Raw genomic sequence first — 16014 nt, 5'->3', positions numbered from 1 at the left:
GTAATGAGAACTTTTAAGATCTACTCTTAACCGCTTTCAAATATGAAACACGGTATTATTAACTATAGTTAACATGCTGTACATCACATCCTTAGAACTCACTTATAACTGGAGGACCCGGGTTTTTTTATCAGCTAGCCCAGGTGTTGGGCAGATGGGGTAAAGAGAGCCTTAACCACCGTTTGCAGTCAAATATCACCACAAAATATGGAGTCAGACACTTTATTACATAGTTCTTTAGGGTGTTTGTAATTTCTCTGCATTTAGATGAAATAACATACTTTTGACTGCTAATTAGTGCCCTTAGATTAGAACAATCTTTTAAGGGAGAATGACATTTCTTATTCCTTTTGTTTCCTTTAAGGAGGGTACTGATATGTTAGTGTGTTTATGGAATTTTAAATCTGTAAGTATCCTTGGCATCTCTAATTTCTTTAGCTCCATCTTTCCAAAGTGGGTGCACATAGAAACAGGTGAATGGAGCAAAAGACAATGAGAAAAGAGTTGTAGGAAGAATATGTTGTCACAACTGAGAAATGTTGCTAAATTTCCCTCAAGTGTGAATACTTTATTTGTGAAATGCATGCATCCAAAGTATAGCCACACTGATGGATTCCTGTATACTTGTTTCTGTTATGTAAACTGTCCTTTATTTTCCAAAAGCTGTCTCTGCTCTGTGGAACCAGATAATCTAACAGATGTGTTGGAGTTCCTCCTCCTGGGGTTCTCAGATGATCCAGAACGGCAGCCTCTAACCTTCAGCCTGTTCCTGTCCATGTATGTGGTCACCATGCTAGGGAATCTGCTCATCATCCTGGCTGTCAGCTCTGACTCCCACCTCCACACTCCCATGTACGTCTTCCTTTCCATCCTGTCCGTGGCTGACATCGGTTTCACATCTACCACAGTCCCGAAGGTGATTTTGGACATTCAGACTCATAACCGAGTGATCTCCCATGCGGGCTGCCTGATTCAGTTGTCTTTTTTTTATCTTTTTGGCTGTTTGGACGGTGTACTCTTAACCGTGATGGCCTATGATCGGTTTGTAGCTATTTGCTATCCTCTGTACTACCCAGTCATCATGAACCCCCGCCTCTGTCGCCTGCTGATTCTGGTGTCTTTTTTGATCAGCCTTCTGGACTCTCAGCTGCAATGCCTCATTGTGTCACAACTTACCTTCTGCACAAACGTGGAAATTCCCCATTTCTTCTGTGACCCTCCTCAACTCCTCAAGCTTTCCTGTAATGATACTTCCACCAATAAAATATTCATGTATTTTATTGGTGGCATCTTTGCTGGTATTCCAGTCTCAGGGATCCTTTTCTCTTATACACAAATTCTTTCCTCCGTTCTGAGAGTCCCGTCAACAGGTGGGAAGTACAAAGCCTTGTCCACCTGTGGCTCTCACCTGTCGGTTGTTTGCTTATATTATGGAACAGGTCTTGGGGTGTACCTGGGATCGACTGTCTCACATTCTTCCAGGAAGGATGCAGTGGCCTCCGTGATGTATGCTGTGGTTGCTCCCATGCTGAATCCCTTCATCTACAGCCTGAGGAACAGGGACATCAAGAGGGCCTTGCAGAGGCTCCTTAACAGAACAGCCTAGTCTTAATACTTGGGCTTTTTTTGTGTGTGTGCCTATTGATCAGAAATGATTGCCAAACCAAACATATGGAATTGGCAAGCATGCCTCTTTGGCCACATTTTTTGTAGGTCGTGGTCCATTCCTCTTGATTTGTCATTTCTAAATATTGCTTATCTTGGCACCCTTTTGATGGAATTATGGGAGTATTCCAGGATGCTATGTATCCCAATATCACTGCACAATTGAATCTCTTTATACCTATGGAATCTTCTGATTGGTCACCTATGACCCGAGCTTCCTGTAGAAATTCACAACTCCATTTTCAAATAGATACACAATTCTCAGCCATTTTCACCATAATGTCTATTATCCATAAAAGTTTGGCTTTGGTCAAATCTGTTTATCCAGGTTGTGTGAGAGAATGTATGTCACTGGTCCATAATCTTGGCTTCCTTTTGGAGTATCTGATAAGCCTTTTAAAATCCTCATAGTATGGAGTGCCTGGTAGACTCAATCAGAAGAGTGAGCAACTCTTGATCTTGAGGTTGTAAGTTCGAGCCTCACATTGGGTGTAGTGGTTACCTAAAACTAAAATCTTGGGGCCCCTAGGTGGCTCAGTCTGTTGAGTCCAACTCGTGATTTTGGCTCAGGTAGCGTTCTCAGGTTTCATGAGATTGAGCCCTGCACTGGGCTCTATGCTGACAGAAAGGAGCCTACTTGGGATTCTCTCTCTCTCTCTCTCTCTCTCTCTCTCTCTCAAAAATAAATAAATAAACTGTAAAAAATCTTTAAAAATATCCTCATGCCTGAGTCCCACCATTATAGATTAAGATTCAATTGGACTGGAGAGTGAAAAGAATGTGAACAGTTTTTTTCTTTTTCTTTTTTAACAGCTCCCCAGGTGGGGCTAATGTGCAGCTATTTGGAGGCCTATGGGATTTTGTCAGACCTTTCATTCAAAGATGATTTACATGTGTTGGGTCCTTCGCTGTACATGGCCAGATCCCGGACATCTCCAAGTGATCAGAGCTTGTAAAGGAGGAGATATGAGCTTTCCATAGCTCATATCCAATAGAGGAGATACGAGTTTTCCATAGCCATAACCAGTATGCTTTTTTCCTTCGTATGCCTGGTAATATTTTTTTACGTGTCTTCTTCCTCCATTCTCTACAGCTGGCTAACTGTGCTGAATAGCTGAATATTATGCTCTTGTTCTCTGCTCCAGACTTACCCTTCTCTACGTTAAGTTGTGATGCTGTGGTAGGGGCTAGGGACCTTTCAACCACTGCTCTAATTTTCCATCTGTCCTTTCTTTAAGTTCTTCCAATAATGGTGATCAATGTCACATGCACCAATCCCCAACCTTTTCCCCATACTTCCTAGCCCATGCTGTTATCACTACATCCTGCGGCTACTGCTCTGTTGCCATGTTTTTCCTTTTGTGTCTTTCACTTTTCAATAAGTATTTAATCGTAACTACATTAAATTACCTTCATTACAATAACTAGTGCAGGCTTTTTCTTGATTGAACTCTGGTAAATCGTAATGTGGGGAATAAAGCTACATTGTGAGATGCGATGGGAAGAATGCAAGTGGGTGAGGATGAAAAGGTGAGTGTAGTGATGTGTCTTGGTCAAGGGTATACAACTGAGGTTTCAAGTAGTGGTGATATTTCCAGTGGGTTTGATTGTGCCTGTAGGTTGTAAATCACCTAAGTCTTTGTGGATAAATGTAACTGTATCTTCATTGTCATTACTCAAGGATAGCAAAGGACCGTGTCCTCAGCAAAGGGCAGATCTTCCCTTTCACTAGTAACCACCTTATTAGGATTCCATCTTGTCACCATGCTTCCTTCTCTTCTATCATGACCACTTCTATCATGACGGGTTCTTCTCTCTTCTGCTACACTCCCGGGAACCCGTGTTCGTATCAATCTTTCCTTTACAGGTGGTACATACAGATAGTTTCTGAGGTAGAAATTTGGGGGCTTTCTGAAAAGCCTTCTGATAACTGCTTTCATTTGCTCTGCCTCTACACTAAGCCAATGGCCTACCAGCTTCACTGGCAATGAACCTAGCATTGGATTAGCTCTTCCTGCTACAAAGTGACTACAGTTTAATACTAAATTTTCCTCTTGTTCAAGCATTATAAAACATCTCAGTATGCATACTTCCTTCTCCAACCCTTCTCTGTATTCCTGTCATTTGGTCCTTTGGACACTCTAAAATTTTCCTCTGCCATTTATGCACACACAAACATGATTAGCACACTTCTTTCATATCCAATTAATTTGGTAATTATTGAGGTTTTCTTTGTATCAGTAAATGAGAAATCAATCTCTGAGCTCATCTTCCAGTCAAGCCTTGAGAGGACTACATCCCTGGCCCACATTTTGAATGTAGAGATCTCTGAGAGCTCCTGAAGTATTTAAGCAAACTATCAAGTCACCGGATAAATATGTAAAGATAAACAGTTGTCTAATGTAACAATGTATATGGCTAGATGGTAAATTTAGAACCTGGACAGTCATTCAAAACATCAAATCCCAGACATCTCCAGTGTATAAAATTCCAAACCCCAAACAAGATCTATAGGAAGAAAAATAGAAAGTTCTCCTTAGAGACATAAATTTTCAGAGAAAATAGAAATACTATCAGATTCTTGGTAGGAGAAATAGAAGTAGTAGAATAAGAGACCTAATTCTCTCTAAACTATGATTAAGTCAATGGCTTTACAGATACAAAAGGCATAAGGTGCTTTCTCTAGTTGGAAAAAAAATGTGTCTGAATTTTGTGGTTAGGTATGTAACTTGGAATTCAGAAGTGAGGAGTAGAGGTCAGCTTCTTCCTGAGAAGAGGAAGGGTCTTGACACCCCGTCCCCAACCCCCTGCAACCTCAGTACATTCACTTTTTTCCTTTTCCTCTTCCATTAGTAATAGAATGTCCTTAGAGATTGGGAGAACATGGACCAATTTGGCTAATTATGTGCCATGTGCTTTGAGCCCTCAAGGTCAAACAGCTGTAAACAATCAGCCCGTGCTTTCCAGCCCTTTAGTGGCCAGTTCCAGTTAAGTGGGCTCCATACATGTCTCTCCTCCTCCCAGAGTTGTCTGCTCCAGGAGACCCATAGCTGCATCTGTGTTCCTGCCAGTCCTGGAAACAAAGCCTCTGTCCTCACCCAGTTCCAGGTAGGGGAGTGGCAGTGGGATCTGCGTTCCTCAGACCTGCTCCAGCAGAGACACAGCACAGTCCAGGAGTAGTAAGTGCAGTGGGAGAGACTGAAGGCAGAAGGGACTGGAAGAGCATTGTTTCCTCCTCATCAAGACAACTAGAGCGGTTGGAATAGCCAGACATGAGGGGACCAAAATGGAAAGATTCAACTCACAGCCCTATAAAGACCTAATGTGATTGGTTTTGGTGCGGATCCAAGAACTCTTATTTAGATTTCTATTTTTGCCCCCATGTTATTTCTGTGTCCCGTGGGCATCTTCCCCATCAGAGCAGGAAATTGGTCCTTCTTAACTGCCCACAAGTCCTGCAAATGATCACGAAGGTGATGATGACGGTGATGATGGCAATGATGACAGTAACCAGAATGTTACAAACTTTTACCTTGGGACTCCGAGTTTCAGGCACCGAGTTAAGTTTTCTATGTAGCTTGCTACCTTTTATCTGCATTACCATCCCCAACAGACAACAACATGCATTATCATCATTTCAGAGATAAGGAGAGGAGCACAGCATTCTCTTTCACTTCCTGATTTTATTTATTTTTTGTGTCCAACCGACTTTTATTTTTAAGGCTTAATTTAAATTCCAGTTAGTGATCATAGTTAACATAATATTCATTTTAGGTGTACTGTATAATGATTCCACAATTTCATATGTCACCTAATGCTCATCGTGACAAGTGCTCTCCTTAATGCCCATGACCCATTTCACTCATCCCCCCCCACCACTTCCCTTCTAGTTTTTTCTCTATAGTTAAGAGTCTGTTTCTTGGCTTGCCTCTGTCTCTTTTTTGCCCCTATCCTTGTTTGTTTTGTTTCTTAAATTCCACATAGGAGTGAAAGCATATTATATTTGTCTTTCTCTCACTGACTTATGTCTACTTAGCATAATGCTCTAGCTCCATCCATGTTGTTGCAAATGGCAAGATTTCATTCTTTTTTATGGCTGAGAAATACACACACACACACACACACACACACATATACATATATGTAATATCTATCTCACGACTTTTTTATCCATTCATCAATTGATGGACACTTGGGCTGTTTCTATAACTATTATCGTGGATAATAATGCCATAGTTATCAGAGTGCATGTATCCCTCTGAATTAGTATTTTTATATTCTTTGGGTAAATATCTAGTAATGCATTTGCTGGATCATAGGGTAGTTCTATATTTAATTTTTTGAGGGATCTCCATACTATTCTCCAGAGTGGCTACACCAGCAGTGAAGAGTGTTCCCTTTTCTCCACATCCTTCCCAACACCTGGTGTTTCCCATGTTGCTAATTTTAGCCATTCTGACAGGTGTTGAATGGTATCTCATGGTGGTTTTGATTTGTATTTCCCTGATGATGAGTGATGTTGAGCATCTTCTCACATGTCTGTATGTCTTTTTTGGAAAGATTGTGTTTTTGCTATGCATAAAGTTTTTAAGTTTTACCAGGTCCTGGAATAGATAGGGATGAAGTCATGTTTAGATGCAGACAGTGAGACTCTGTTCACAGGGCACCTAGACTGTATTCACTCCTGCTTATCCACCCTGCCTGTCTTTTTCCCGTTACTCCAGGAAGAGACTCCTGCTCTCTGTGCTCTTTCCTTTGGGGGTTCATGGTAGAAGACACCAGAGAGCAGTGGTGCCACCAGCTGCATCAACTACAGAAAAGATAGTTGAGATGAAGGTAGAGATCATATAAACAGTCCGCTCATGGGGCACCTGGATGTCTCAGTCAGCGAAGTGTCAGACTCTGGCTCAGGTCATGATCTCAGGACTCATGAGTTTGAGCCCCGCATTGAGCTCTGGGCTAACAGCTCAGAGCCTGGAGCCTGCTTCGAATTCTGTGTCTCCGTCTCTATATTTTTTCCCCACTCGCACGCTGTCTTCCGCTCTGAAAAATACATAAACATTAAAAAAAAAAAAAAAAGAACTCATGACTGTTCAGAGAAGCTCTCTCTTGCCCCTTCTCCTGGATTTTGCTTCACACTCCACTTTCTCCTCCATTTTTGTAATTTCGGCCCTCTTGATCTCTAAGGGGATAGAGTCAGTATGTTAGATCCCATTCTTAAGAAATAAAGAGTTCAGGGGTGCCTGAGTGGCTAAGTCGGTTGAGCGTCTGACTCTTGATTTTCGCTCAGGTCACGATCCCAGAATAGTGGGATTGAGCCCCACATTGGGCTCAACACTGGGCATGCAGCCTGCTTTGGATTCTCTCTCTCCCTTTTTCTGTCCCTCTCCCCTGCATGCTTCTCTCTCTCTCCAAAAAACAAACAAACAAACAAACAAACAACAACAACAACAACAACAAAACAGAAAGAAACAGTTCAAAGGTATATCTTAGCGATTTTGGAAACGACCTCTGGACTTCTCCTTAAATGCTCTGAAGTTCATGGAAACAGGGACCCACCATTGAATTTTGAACCTTATCTGCTCTACTTTTTTATCTGTATGGGACTGGGTAAGCTCTTAATATCTTTGATCTGGTTTATACAACTGCACTGAGTAAGAATTAACATGAGCACTGTACATGTGACTAAATATGTGATGAATGCATATAGTAAGGGCAAGGTAAATTTTAGGTATTATTAATATTGTTTTTACTGTCATTCTCAAGGCTAAGCACCATATATCCAACTAAATATCCTGTGATTGGAAGTTTTGGGTTTCCTGAGATCCCGAGAGAACATTTTTGTTGTTGTTGTTGTTCTTATGCAGGTAGGTACTGAGCGTTTGGAGGGAAACGACTGAATCGCATTCATTTCTGATTTCCCAGAGTCTATACTTTGCTTGGCACAGAGTGGTGACAAGGACAACAGTGATCTCTGTTCAATATTGAATAGACCCTACATTGGTTCTCAGAAACAGAGCATAGACAATATGGCTTCAATGCTCTCTCTGCGTGCTTCTCTTCCTTCCAGTACAAACCTCTGTTAGGTGCCACATGGGTACTGTTCTCCCCATTTCTAGGTGATACCTAGAGGGATACCAGCACGGAGAGGTTGAGAGCTTGCAAATACTCCAGATTTAGTATGTGACAGATGTGAGACTCAAAGTCCTGATTCCCATCCCAAGACTCGGTGCACTCCACCAGTGTGGAATGATTTCTTCAATTTCACACATGCTTTTGTCCCAGATGAGAAAACAGAAAGAGGATGACCAATTCCTTCTCTTGAGATTTTGTGACTTCATCTGTGAATTAGGGAAATGGGTGAATTAGGGTTTACGGGGGCCTTTACTATATGAATATTATAGATCATAGGATTTTTTTTATGAGGAGTAATGCATTTGGCAGCCTATTTTGGAGATCTGTGATTTGGAAATATTATTCCCTAGACAAAAATAGAATTTTCATGTGGATCTACTATGAAAGAGCATGGCAACACAGACTTCAGGCATCTTTCCAGTTCTATACCTTGACAATAAAAGCATGAAGTTGCTTTTGTCTACGTTTTCTATTAGGAAAATAAATATAGATAATTAATAGTACAATTGTACATGTATTGATTTTTACAATTCTTCACCTTTCTGCTTATATGGTATAGAAATTCTTGTATAATATGGAAGTGTGCAGAAGAATTTTATTAGGAATATTATAATAAGAAATGAAAAAATAAAATAAAGTCATCCATCAGGTAATACTATGCATCATTTGAAGTGCTTGAAATAGATGTGTGTACTTCACAGAGACACTTAAAGCACATTATTGTGGTGAGAATGAAAAAGCAATGTGAGCATTATTATAGTATTAAGTAAGGTTTCTTTTAAACTTTATTTGTTTTTGAGCTTTATTTGTTTTTGAGAGAGAGAGATAGAGCACAGGTCAGGGAGGGGCTGAGAGAGAGGGAGACACAAAATCTGAAGCAGGCTCCAGGCTCTGAGCTGTCAGCACAGAGCCTGATGCGGGGCTCGAACTCACAAACCACGAGATCATGACCTGAGCCGAAGTCAGATGCTCGATGGACTGAGCCACCCAGGCGCCCCAGGGTTAAGTAAGTTTTTAAGAAAACTGTTCATGAATACATCAGTACTAATATTATGAAAACATTGAAAGGAAAATATACTGCCACATTCGTGACAGTGTTTGCCTTTGGGCAGCTGAAGTGAGGAGGGCAATGGGATCATGCAGGGATAGCAAGAAAACTCAACTTTTCCTGGCCACAAATATGAGTTCCAAAGCAAGTATAACTAAATATTTCTCTTTTTAAAGTTTATTTATTTATTTTGAGAGAGAGAAAGAAAGTACAAGCAAGGGAGGGGCAGAGTGAGAGGGAGAGAGAGAAGCCCAAGCAGGCTCTATGCTGTCAGTACAGAGCCTGATGAGGGGCTTGAACCCACACACCATGAGATCATAACCTGAGCTGAAATCATGAGTCAGATGCTTAACCAACTGAGCCACCCAGGCGCCCCTAAATATTTCTATGTTTATATATTTAGATGCTTGTCTAACATTCTTTGGCTCAATGTCTTCATGATGGGTATATGTAGAAACAGGTAAATTGCCAAGACAGCAATAAGGAAAGAGTTCTAAGAAGAGTTTACAATGGAGAAATGTTGCTGAAGGTAACAGGAGGTAGGATCCTCAAGTGTGAATGCGTTACTTATGAATTGCTTGAATCTAAATATTCACACTTAGCTGGATGTCTCTACACTTGTTTTGTTTATTCAACACTCTTCTTTTTCAAGAGGTGTCCCATCTTCATGGAACCACAGAATCTAACTGGTGTCTCAGAATTCTTCCTCATGGGACTCTCAGATGACCTGGAACTACAGCCCCTTCTCTTTGGGCTGTTCCTGTCCATGTACCTGGTCACTGTGCTGGGGAACCTGCTCATCATCTTGGCTGTCAGCTCTGACCCCCACCTCTACACACCCATGTACTTCTTCCTTTCCAACCTGTCCTTGGCTGACATTGGTTTCAGCACCACTACGATCCCCAAGATGCTGTTGAACATTCAAACACACAGTAGATCTATCACCCATGCAGACTGCCTAACTCAGGTATCCTTTTTTTTCCTATTTGGATGTTTGGACAATCTACTCCTGGCTGTGATGGCATATGACCGGTTTGTGGCCATTTGTCACCCCCTGCACTACCCAGTCATCATGAACCCATGCCTCTGTGGCTTTTTGGTCCTCGTGTCATTTTTCAGCAGCCTTTTGGACTCTCAGATTCACTGTTTGATGGTGTCACAACTTACCTTCTGCACAAGTGTGGAAATTCATCATTTCTTTTGTGATGCACCTCAACTTCTCCACCTTACATGTTCTGATACCTCCATCAATACCATACTAGTGTATTTCATGGGGGCCATTTTTGGTGGCGTTCCACTCTCAGGGATCCTTTGCTCTTATACTCGAATTGTTTCCTCCATTCTGAGAGTCCCATCGACAGGCGGGAAGTGCAAAGCCTTTTCTACCTGTGGCTCTCACCTATCAGTTGTTTGCTTGTTTTACGGAACAGGTCTTGGGGTATACCTCAGTTCATCTGTCTCCCCCTCCTCTAGGAGGAGTGCAGTGGCGTCGGTGATGTACACTGTGGTCACCCCAATGCTGAACCCCTTCACCTACAGCCTGAGAAACAAGGATATCAAGAGAGCACTGTGGGGGATTATCAGCAGGACAGACTAATCTTAGCATGTGTCTTATCCTTTTCGGTTCATTGCACTGCAAAATGCAGCGAATCAAACATGCACAAGACATTCTGGATGTGCAGTCACATGGTATAGGTACCTATATGGATCTCTGGTTTTTGCTTACACATTTTTTCCCTTAGCATAGCTCTAATGGAACTGGGAAATTATTTTGGGCTCCCCATTTAAATTATAACCCCTGCAGGATTATGTATATATCCATATATCTCTCTCACTTTCCTTTTGCATTACCCAGGACTCTTGGTCATGAGCAGTCTTGTTTCTATCAATGCAAAATAATCATAACTGTCTCTTGTTATTTATTGTTTCTATACTTTTCCTGAGATTCCTCCCCCCCGCGCCATCCACCCACCAATTTGATGGGAGGTTCTAAACCCTACCTTAAGGACCAAGGCATCTGATACGTTTTGGCACCTTAATGCCCTTGGTCAGATTTTTGAGCGAGTAGGATGACTAATTTCTTTTTGAAATTGAAGTGGGACGCTATTAATATTGAGTTTGAGTCAACAGTTATCAAGTTTCCTGGGACTTCTCTAGGAAGATTGGGATGTATGGTTCCCAAGGAATAGATGGGAGAGGAACTACCAGAACAGAGGTGATTCCCAATTTTCCTGATAATTCTCCTTCCCATTCCATCTAACTTCTCCCCAGTCCTATTACATAACCCGACGCAAAGGGGCAAATATTGTATACTTCCATTTATATGAGGTTCATAAAGTAGTTGAATCCATAGAGACAGAAAGTAGAATGGTGGGAGCTGGGGTCTGGAGGAGTGAGAGACGGGGAGGTAGTGTTTAGTAGGTTCAGAATTTCAGTCTGGGAAGATAGCAAAGTTCTAGAGTTGGATGGTGGTGATGACTGCACAACAGTGTGAATGTACTTCATGCCACTGTACTGAAAACTGCTTAAGATGGTAAATTTTATGTTCTTTTACCACAATTTAAAAAAAGATCTTGTGTCAGGAATAAGGGACATGTTGCTTCAAATGTTGGGTGATACTCAGCCCTCAGCAATCAACCTCTATAGGGATCTACTTCAGCAAGCTCATGCCTCCTTCTTGGGGCAGCCCACATCCGATGACTGATTATGTGTGGGAGTGCAAATATTTGGTCCCTTTGCCCTAATTCCAGGCAACTCTAAGAGATCATCTTAGCTCCAGAACTCCCTGCTGGTTGTTGGAGATCTTTGATGGGCTTCATCTTGGCTCGACTTTTTCCAGCTTCCTTCCTTGCTGCAAAGAATTTGCCGAACCACAAGATTGTCCTCACCTCTGACACCAGATGCAAGTCCAGGAGCCCCTAGGTCCACTCTCACATCAGACCAGTTGGATACAAATTTGGGAACTTTTTCACATTCGATACTTTGCTAGAATGATTCAAACCAAGAGGACTTCCTCAGATGCACCAGAATGACTCACAGAGCTCAAGAAGCAGTGTGCTTATGATTGCAGTTTGCTTATAGGAAAGAGATACAAGTTAGAGTTAGCCAAAGAAGGGCATATGGAGGTTCCCATATGCGAAGCTTCTTGTTGTTCTCTTCCCTTGGATCCAGACCCATTACCTCCTCCTGGTGACAATATGTGTGACAATACTCAAAGACCATTTCCAACCAGGTAGCTCACCTGAGCTCCATTGTCCAGAATTTTTATTGAGGCTTCATTATATAGACATGAGTAGTTGAATTATGGCCTATCAGGTTGAACCCAATTTCCAACCTCCCTCCCTATATTGGCCTGATATGCCTTTGCCCAATACTCCAACCCTTTAACCACATGGCTGGTCTTTTTGGCAAGGCCAGTTCCCATCCTAAGTCATTTCATTAGCATAAACTATCAGGTGTGGTCCTTCATGAATAACCTGGGGTGTTTCATGAATAACCAATCACTTCTATCATTAGGGAATTTTCAAGCATTTAAAGGTTACCTCCCAGGAGCTGGGACAAAGGCCATCTCTGTTTAGGTGAGGCCAAATTCTTTACTACACATATGCCCCTGCACAGATGTTGATTCTAGGAACATTGCTTGGTAAACATCCTGTGTGCTAATCATTGTCTCAGAGTCGGCTTCAGAAGGAACTCAATATGGGACCCCTTGTTACTAATAAAATGTATTTGAGAACATTTTATTTTATTTTTTTCAAGTTTATTTACTTATTTTGAGAGGGGGAAGGTGCAGAGAGAGAGGGGGAGGGAGAAATCCCAAGTGGGCTCTGCATGGTCAGCTGGGAGCCCAAGATAGAGCTCGACACTGGGCTCACATGAAATCACAAACTGTGAGATCATGACCTGAGCCGAGATCAAGAGTTGGTTGCTTAACCGACTGTGCTCCTTGAAAGAATTTTAAAGGCAGTTCTGAAGTAGTTGAAATATTCTTTGAATTACAAACCTAACGCTGGGCTCATGAAAAGGAAAATTCAAAGGCAAGAGATGAAGAATGGGGGCATTCATTCATTCAATGCTCCCTGGGGGCAGCAGGGAGGTCACCATTGAAATTTTTAATAACTCTGGAAATCCAAACGCAGAGATATTTGATAGAAAAGGAGTGTAGAGTTTGAGATAATAAAGTAACATACATATCCCCATGTGTGTTACACTTTTAAAAAGTTTATTTTAAAACATTAAACCCTTGGTGTAAATAAAATATGCATTAAAAATGACAATTTTGGCTGCTGCTGCTATTGTAATCCTCTAATTTCTGGAATCAGTGGTCCAACCATAAACATTCCCCCCTACCCAACCCTTTATTTTGTGACAAGTTTTACCATGGCCCCACAGATTCCTCTGTTCATTGGATTTTGAAAGCATTGCTCGTGGGGATGACCTCAGTGTTCAACACTGAGGCTATTCCTGCCCTTCTCGGAAGAGGAGTTTTCTGAAGAATTAACAAACATTCCAACACTGGTCCATTAGTGGAAGTTGCTTTCACTGCATGTTGGCGGACATACTAGTAAGTCTCTTCTTGTTTCCACTGCCAAAATTCACTAGCATCTAGCATCTAGCACATACAATATAGCTGTTCAGATTTTCAAGTGAGAGACCTACTCCTCCCTTTCAAGTCACTCAGACACCCCCCCCCCCAAATTTTGTCATTTTAGGTCTTTGTTTTATTTGCCTTCATATCAAAGCAATTAAATGATCTGTATAGCACTGTTTTAGTGATATGATTTGCTTTTCCCATTCTTCCAAAACAATTCATGCTGACATTGTATTATTGCTCTTATAAGAGTGCCCTAATTGGGTGCTCAGTAATCACTTTCTCCCTGTGGACATGGCAGCCAGATTGATTTTTTAGGTGTAGTCAAAACTTGTGACTTCTCTGCTTAAAACCTTCTAGTCACTTTCTGTTACTCTTTGAGTACAATTCGAACCCTTTGCCATGGTCTATAACATCCTTCAGTTAGTCTCTCCTATCCCTTTCCAGGTCCTTCATTGGTCCCTGGACCAGCACCATCAGCTTCACCTGGGAAACTACAAATGCCAACTTTCATACCCTCTCCAGACCTGCTAAATCAGAACCTCTACAGCTGGAACCCAGCCATCTGTATTTTAACAGGCCCAGCAGGTGATTCTATTGCACACTAAGTGTGAGAACCATTTGCCTAGACATATTGGATATCTTTTTTTTTAATTTTATTTTTTTAAATTTACATCCAGATTAGTTAGCATATAGTGCAACAGTGATTTCAGGAGTAGATTCCTTAGTGCCTCTTACCCATTTAGCTCATCCCCCCTCCCACACCCCCTCCAGTAACCCTCTGTTTGTTCTCCATATTTATGAGTCTCTTATGTTTTATCCCCCTCTCCTTTTTTATACTATTTTTGTTTCCCTTCCCTTATGTTCACCTGTTTTGTCTCTTAAAGTCCTCATAGGAGTGAAGTCATATGATATTTGTCTTTCTCTGACGGACTAATTTCACTTAGCATAATACTCTCCTGTTCCACCCACGTAGTTGCAAATGGCAAGATTTCATTCTTTTTGATTGCCGAGTAATACTCCATTGTGTGTGTGTATGTATGTGTGTGTATATATATATATATATATATACATATATATATATACACACACATATACATATGTATGTATGTATATATATGTATGTATGTGCATATATATATATATATATATATATATATATATATATGTATATATATGTATGTATATGCCACATCTTCTTTATCCATCATCCATCAATGGGCATTTGGGCTCTTTCCATACTTTGGCTTGTTGATAGTGCTGCTATAAACATTGGGGTGCATGTGTCCCTTCAAACAGCACACTTGTATCCCTTGGATAAATGCCTAGTAGTGCAATTTCTGGGTCATAGGGTATTTCTATTTTTAATGTTTTGAGGAACCTCCATACTGTTTTCCAGAGTGGCTGCACCAGCTTGCATTCCCAGACATATTGGATATCTTATATTTCTTTTTTTAATTAAAAAAATGTTTTAATGTTTATTTACTTTTTTTTTGGAAACATACAAGACAGAGCAGGAGCAGGGAGGAGCAGAGAGAGAGGGAGACACAGAATCTGAAGCAGGCTCTGAACCATCAGCACAGAGTCCAGCACGGGGCACAGAGACACAAACCGTGAGATTATGACCAGAGTCAAAGCTGGGCCCTCAACTGATAAGCCACCCGAGCACCCCTCTTATTTTTCTTTAAACAGACTATATTCTTTCAGTCTCTAGACCATTACACTTAATTCTCTCTGCCTAAAATTTTCTTCCCCTTTCTTACTCAAGTTTCCACTTAAATATCGAAACTTAAAGATGTTTTCTCTCTCTGGGGTACCTGGATGGCTCAGTCAGTTAAGTGAAGAACTCTTGATTGGCTTATGTCATTTTATCACAGTTCTTGGGTTGGAGCCGCACATCAGGCTCCATGCTGACGGTGAGGAGCCTGCTTGGGATTCTCTCTGTCCCTCTCTGCACCTCCCATGCTTGCTCTCACTCTCTCTCTCTCTCTCTCTCTCTCTCTCTCTCTCTCTCTCTCTCTCACTCAAAGTAAGTAATATAAACTTAAAAAAAAAAGATGCCTTCTCTTACACCCATCTAAATTCTCCTGATGTTCTCTCCATCAGGTTAGTCTCTATTCATCTTTTACTACCATTACCTTCTGAGTGAGTTCACATGTTTTGAGTGTCATGGACAGTCTTTGTACCAAGCTACCTCAGATATTTTGTTCCAAATGAAACTGATGCATCAAGAAAGTGGGTTTTGCTCCTCTTCCAGTCTGAAGTCCTTTGTGAGATGCAATATTATTTGCTTAAACAGGCAGGACACTGGGAAATTTCATCAAAAGAGTACTTTGATAGAAATTTGTTAGAAATTTCTAGAGACTTTCTAGAGAAAGTCGTTCGTTGTGTGTCCAAGTAAAATTGCATTGGACATAGTCAAACAGGTAAAGAAGATCTTATTCAAGACTATTACAGTAAGGGATAGAGATTGAACTCAACTCCACAGAACAAAAGACAGGAGGATTTTAGAAGCTGGGATTAGCTTATGGAAAAGGGGTGGAAGATATTGGGGGGAGGTTGGTCGATGTGGCTA

General features: G+C 41.3%; 2 protein-coding genes across 2 annotated transcripts; both read left to right on the top strand.

Annotated features, from left to right (window-relative positions):
- Positions 1-517: 517 nt before the first annotated feature.
- Positions 518-1606, top strand: LOC109254157 (putative gustatory receptor clone PTE01). Its single transcript, XM_019427840.2, has one exon. The coding sequence runs from the start codon at positions 518-520 to the stop codon at positions 1604-1606; it is 1089 nt and encodes a 362-aa protein (XP_019283385.2).
- Positions 1607-9454: 7848 nt separating this feature from the next.
- On the top strand, positions 9455-10445 carry LOC128775437 (olfactory receptor 7E24-like). The gene is given in 2 exon segments (XM_053896664.1): positions 9455-9480; positions 9482-10445. Coding segments are annotated over 2 exon segments (990 nt in total).
- The last annotated feature ends 5569 nt before the right edge of the window (positions 10446-16014 follow it).

This window comes from Panthera pardus, unplaced genomic scaffold, assembly GCF_024362965.1.
Source record: "Panthera pardus isolate Hobbes unplaced genomic scaffold, ASM2436296v1 HiC_scaffold_8, whole genome shotgun sequence".
Taxonomy (NCBI): domain Eukaryota; kingdom Metazoa; phylum Chordata; class Mammalia; order Carnivora; family Felidae; genus Panthera; species Panthera pardus.
Note: the sequence above shows the minus strand (reverse complement) of the source record. Positions and strands in the feature narration are given on the sequence as shown.

Excerpts from the sequence above, each read along its gene's own strand:
- LOC109254157 (XM_019427840.2), top strand. The coding sequence starts at position 518 with ATGTTGTCACAACTGAGAAATGTTGCTAAATTTCCCTCAAGTGTGAAT.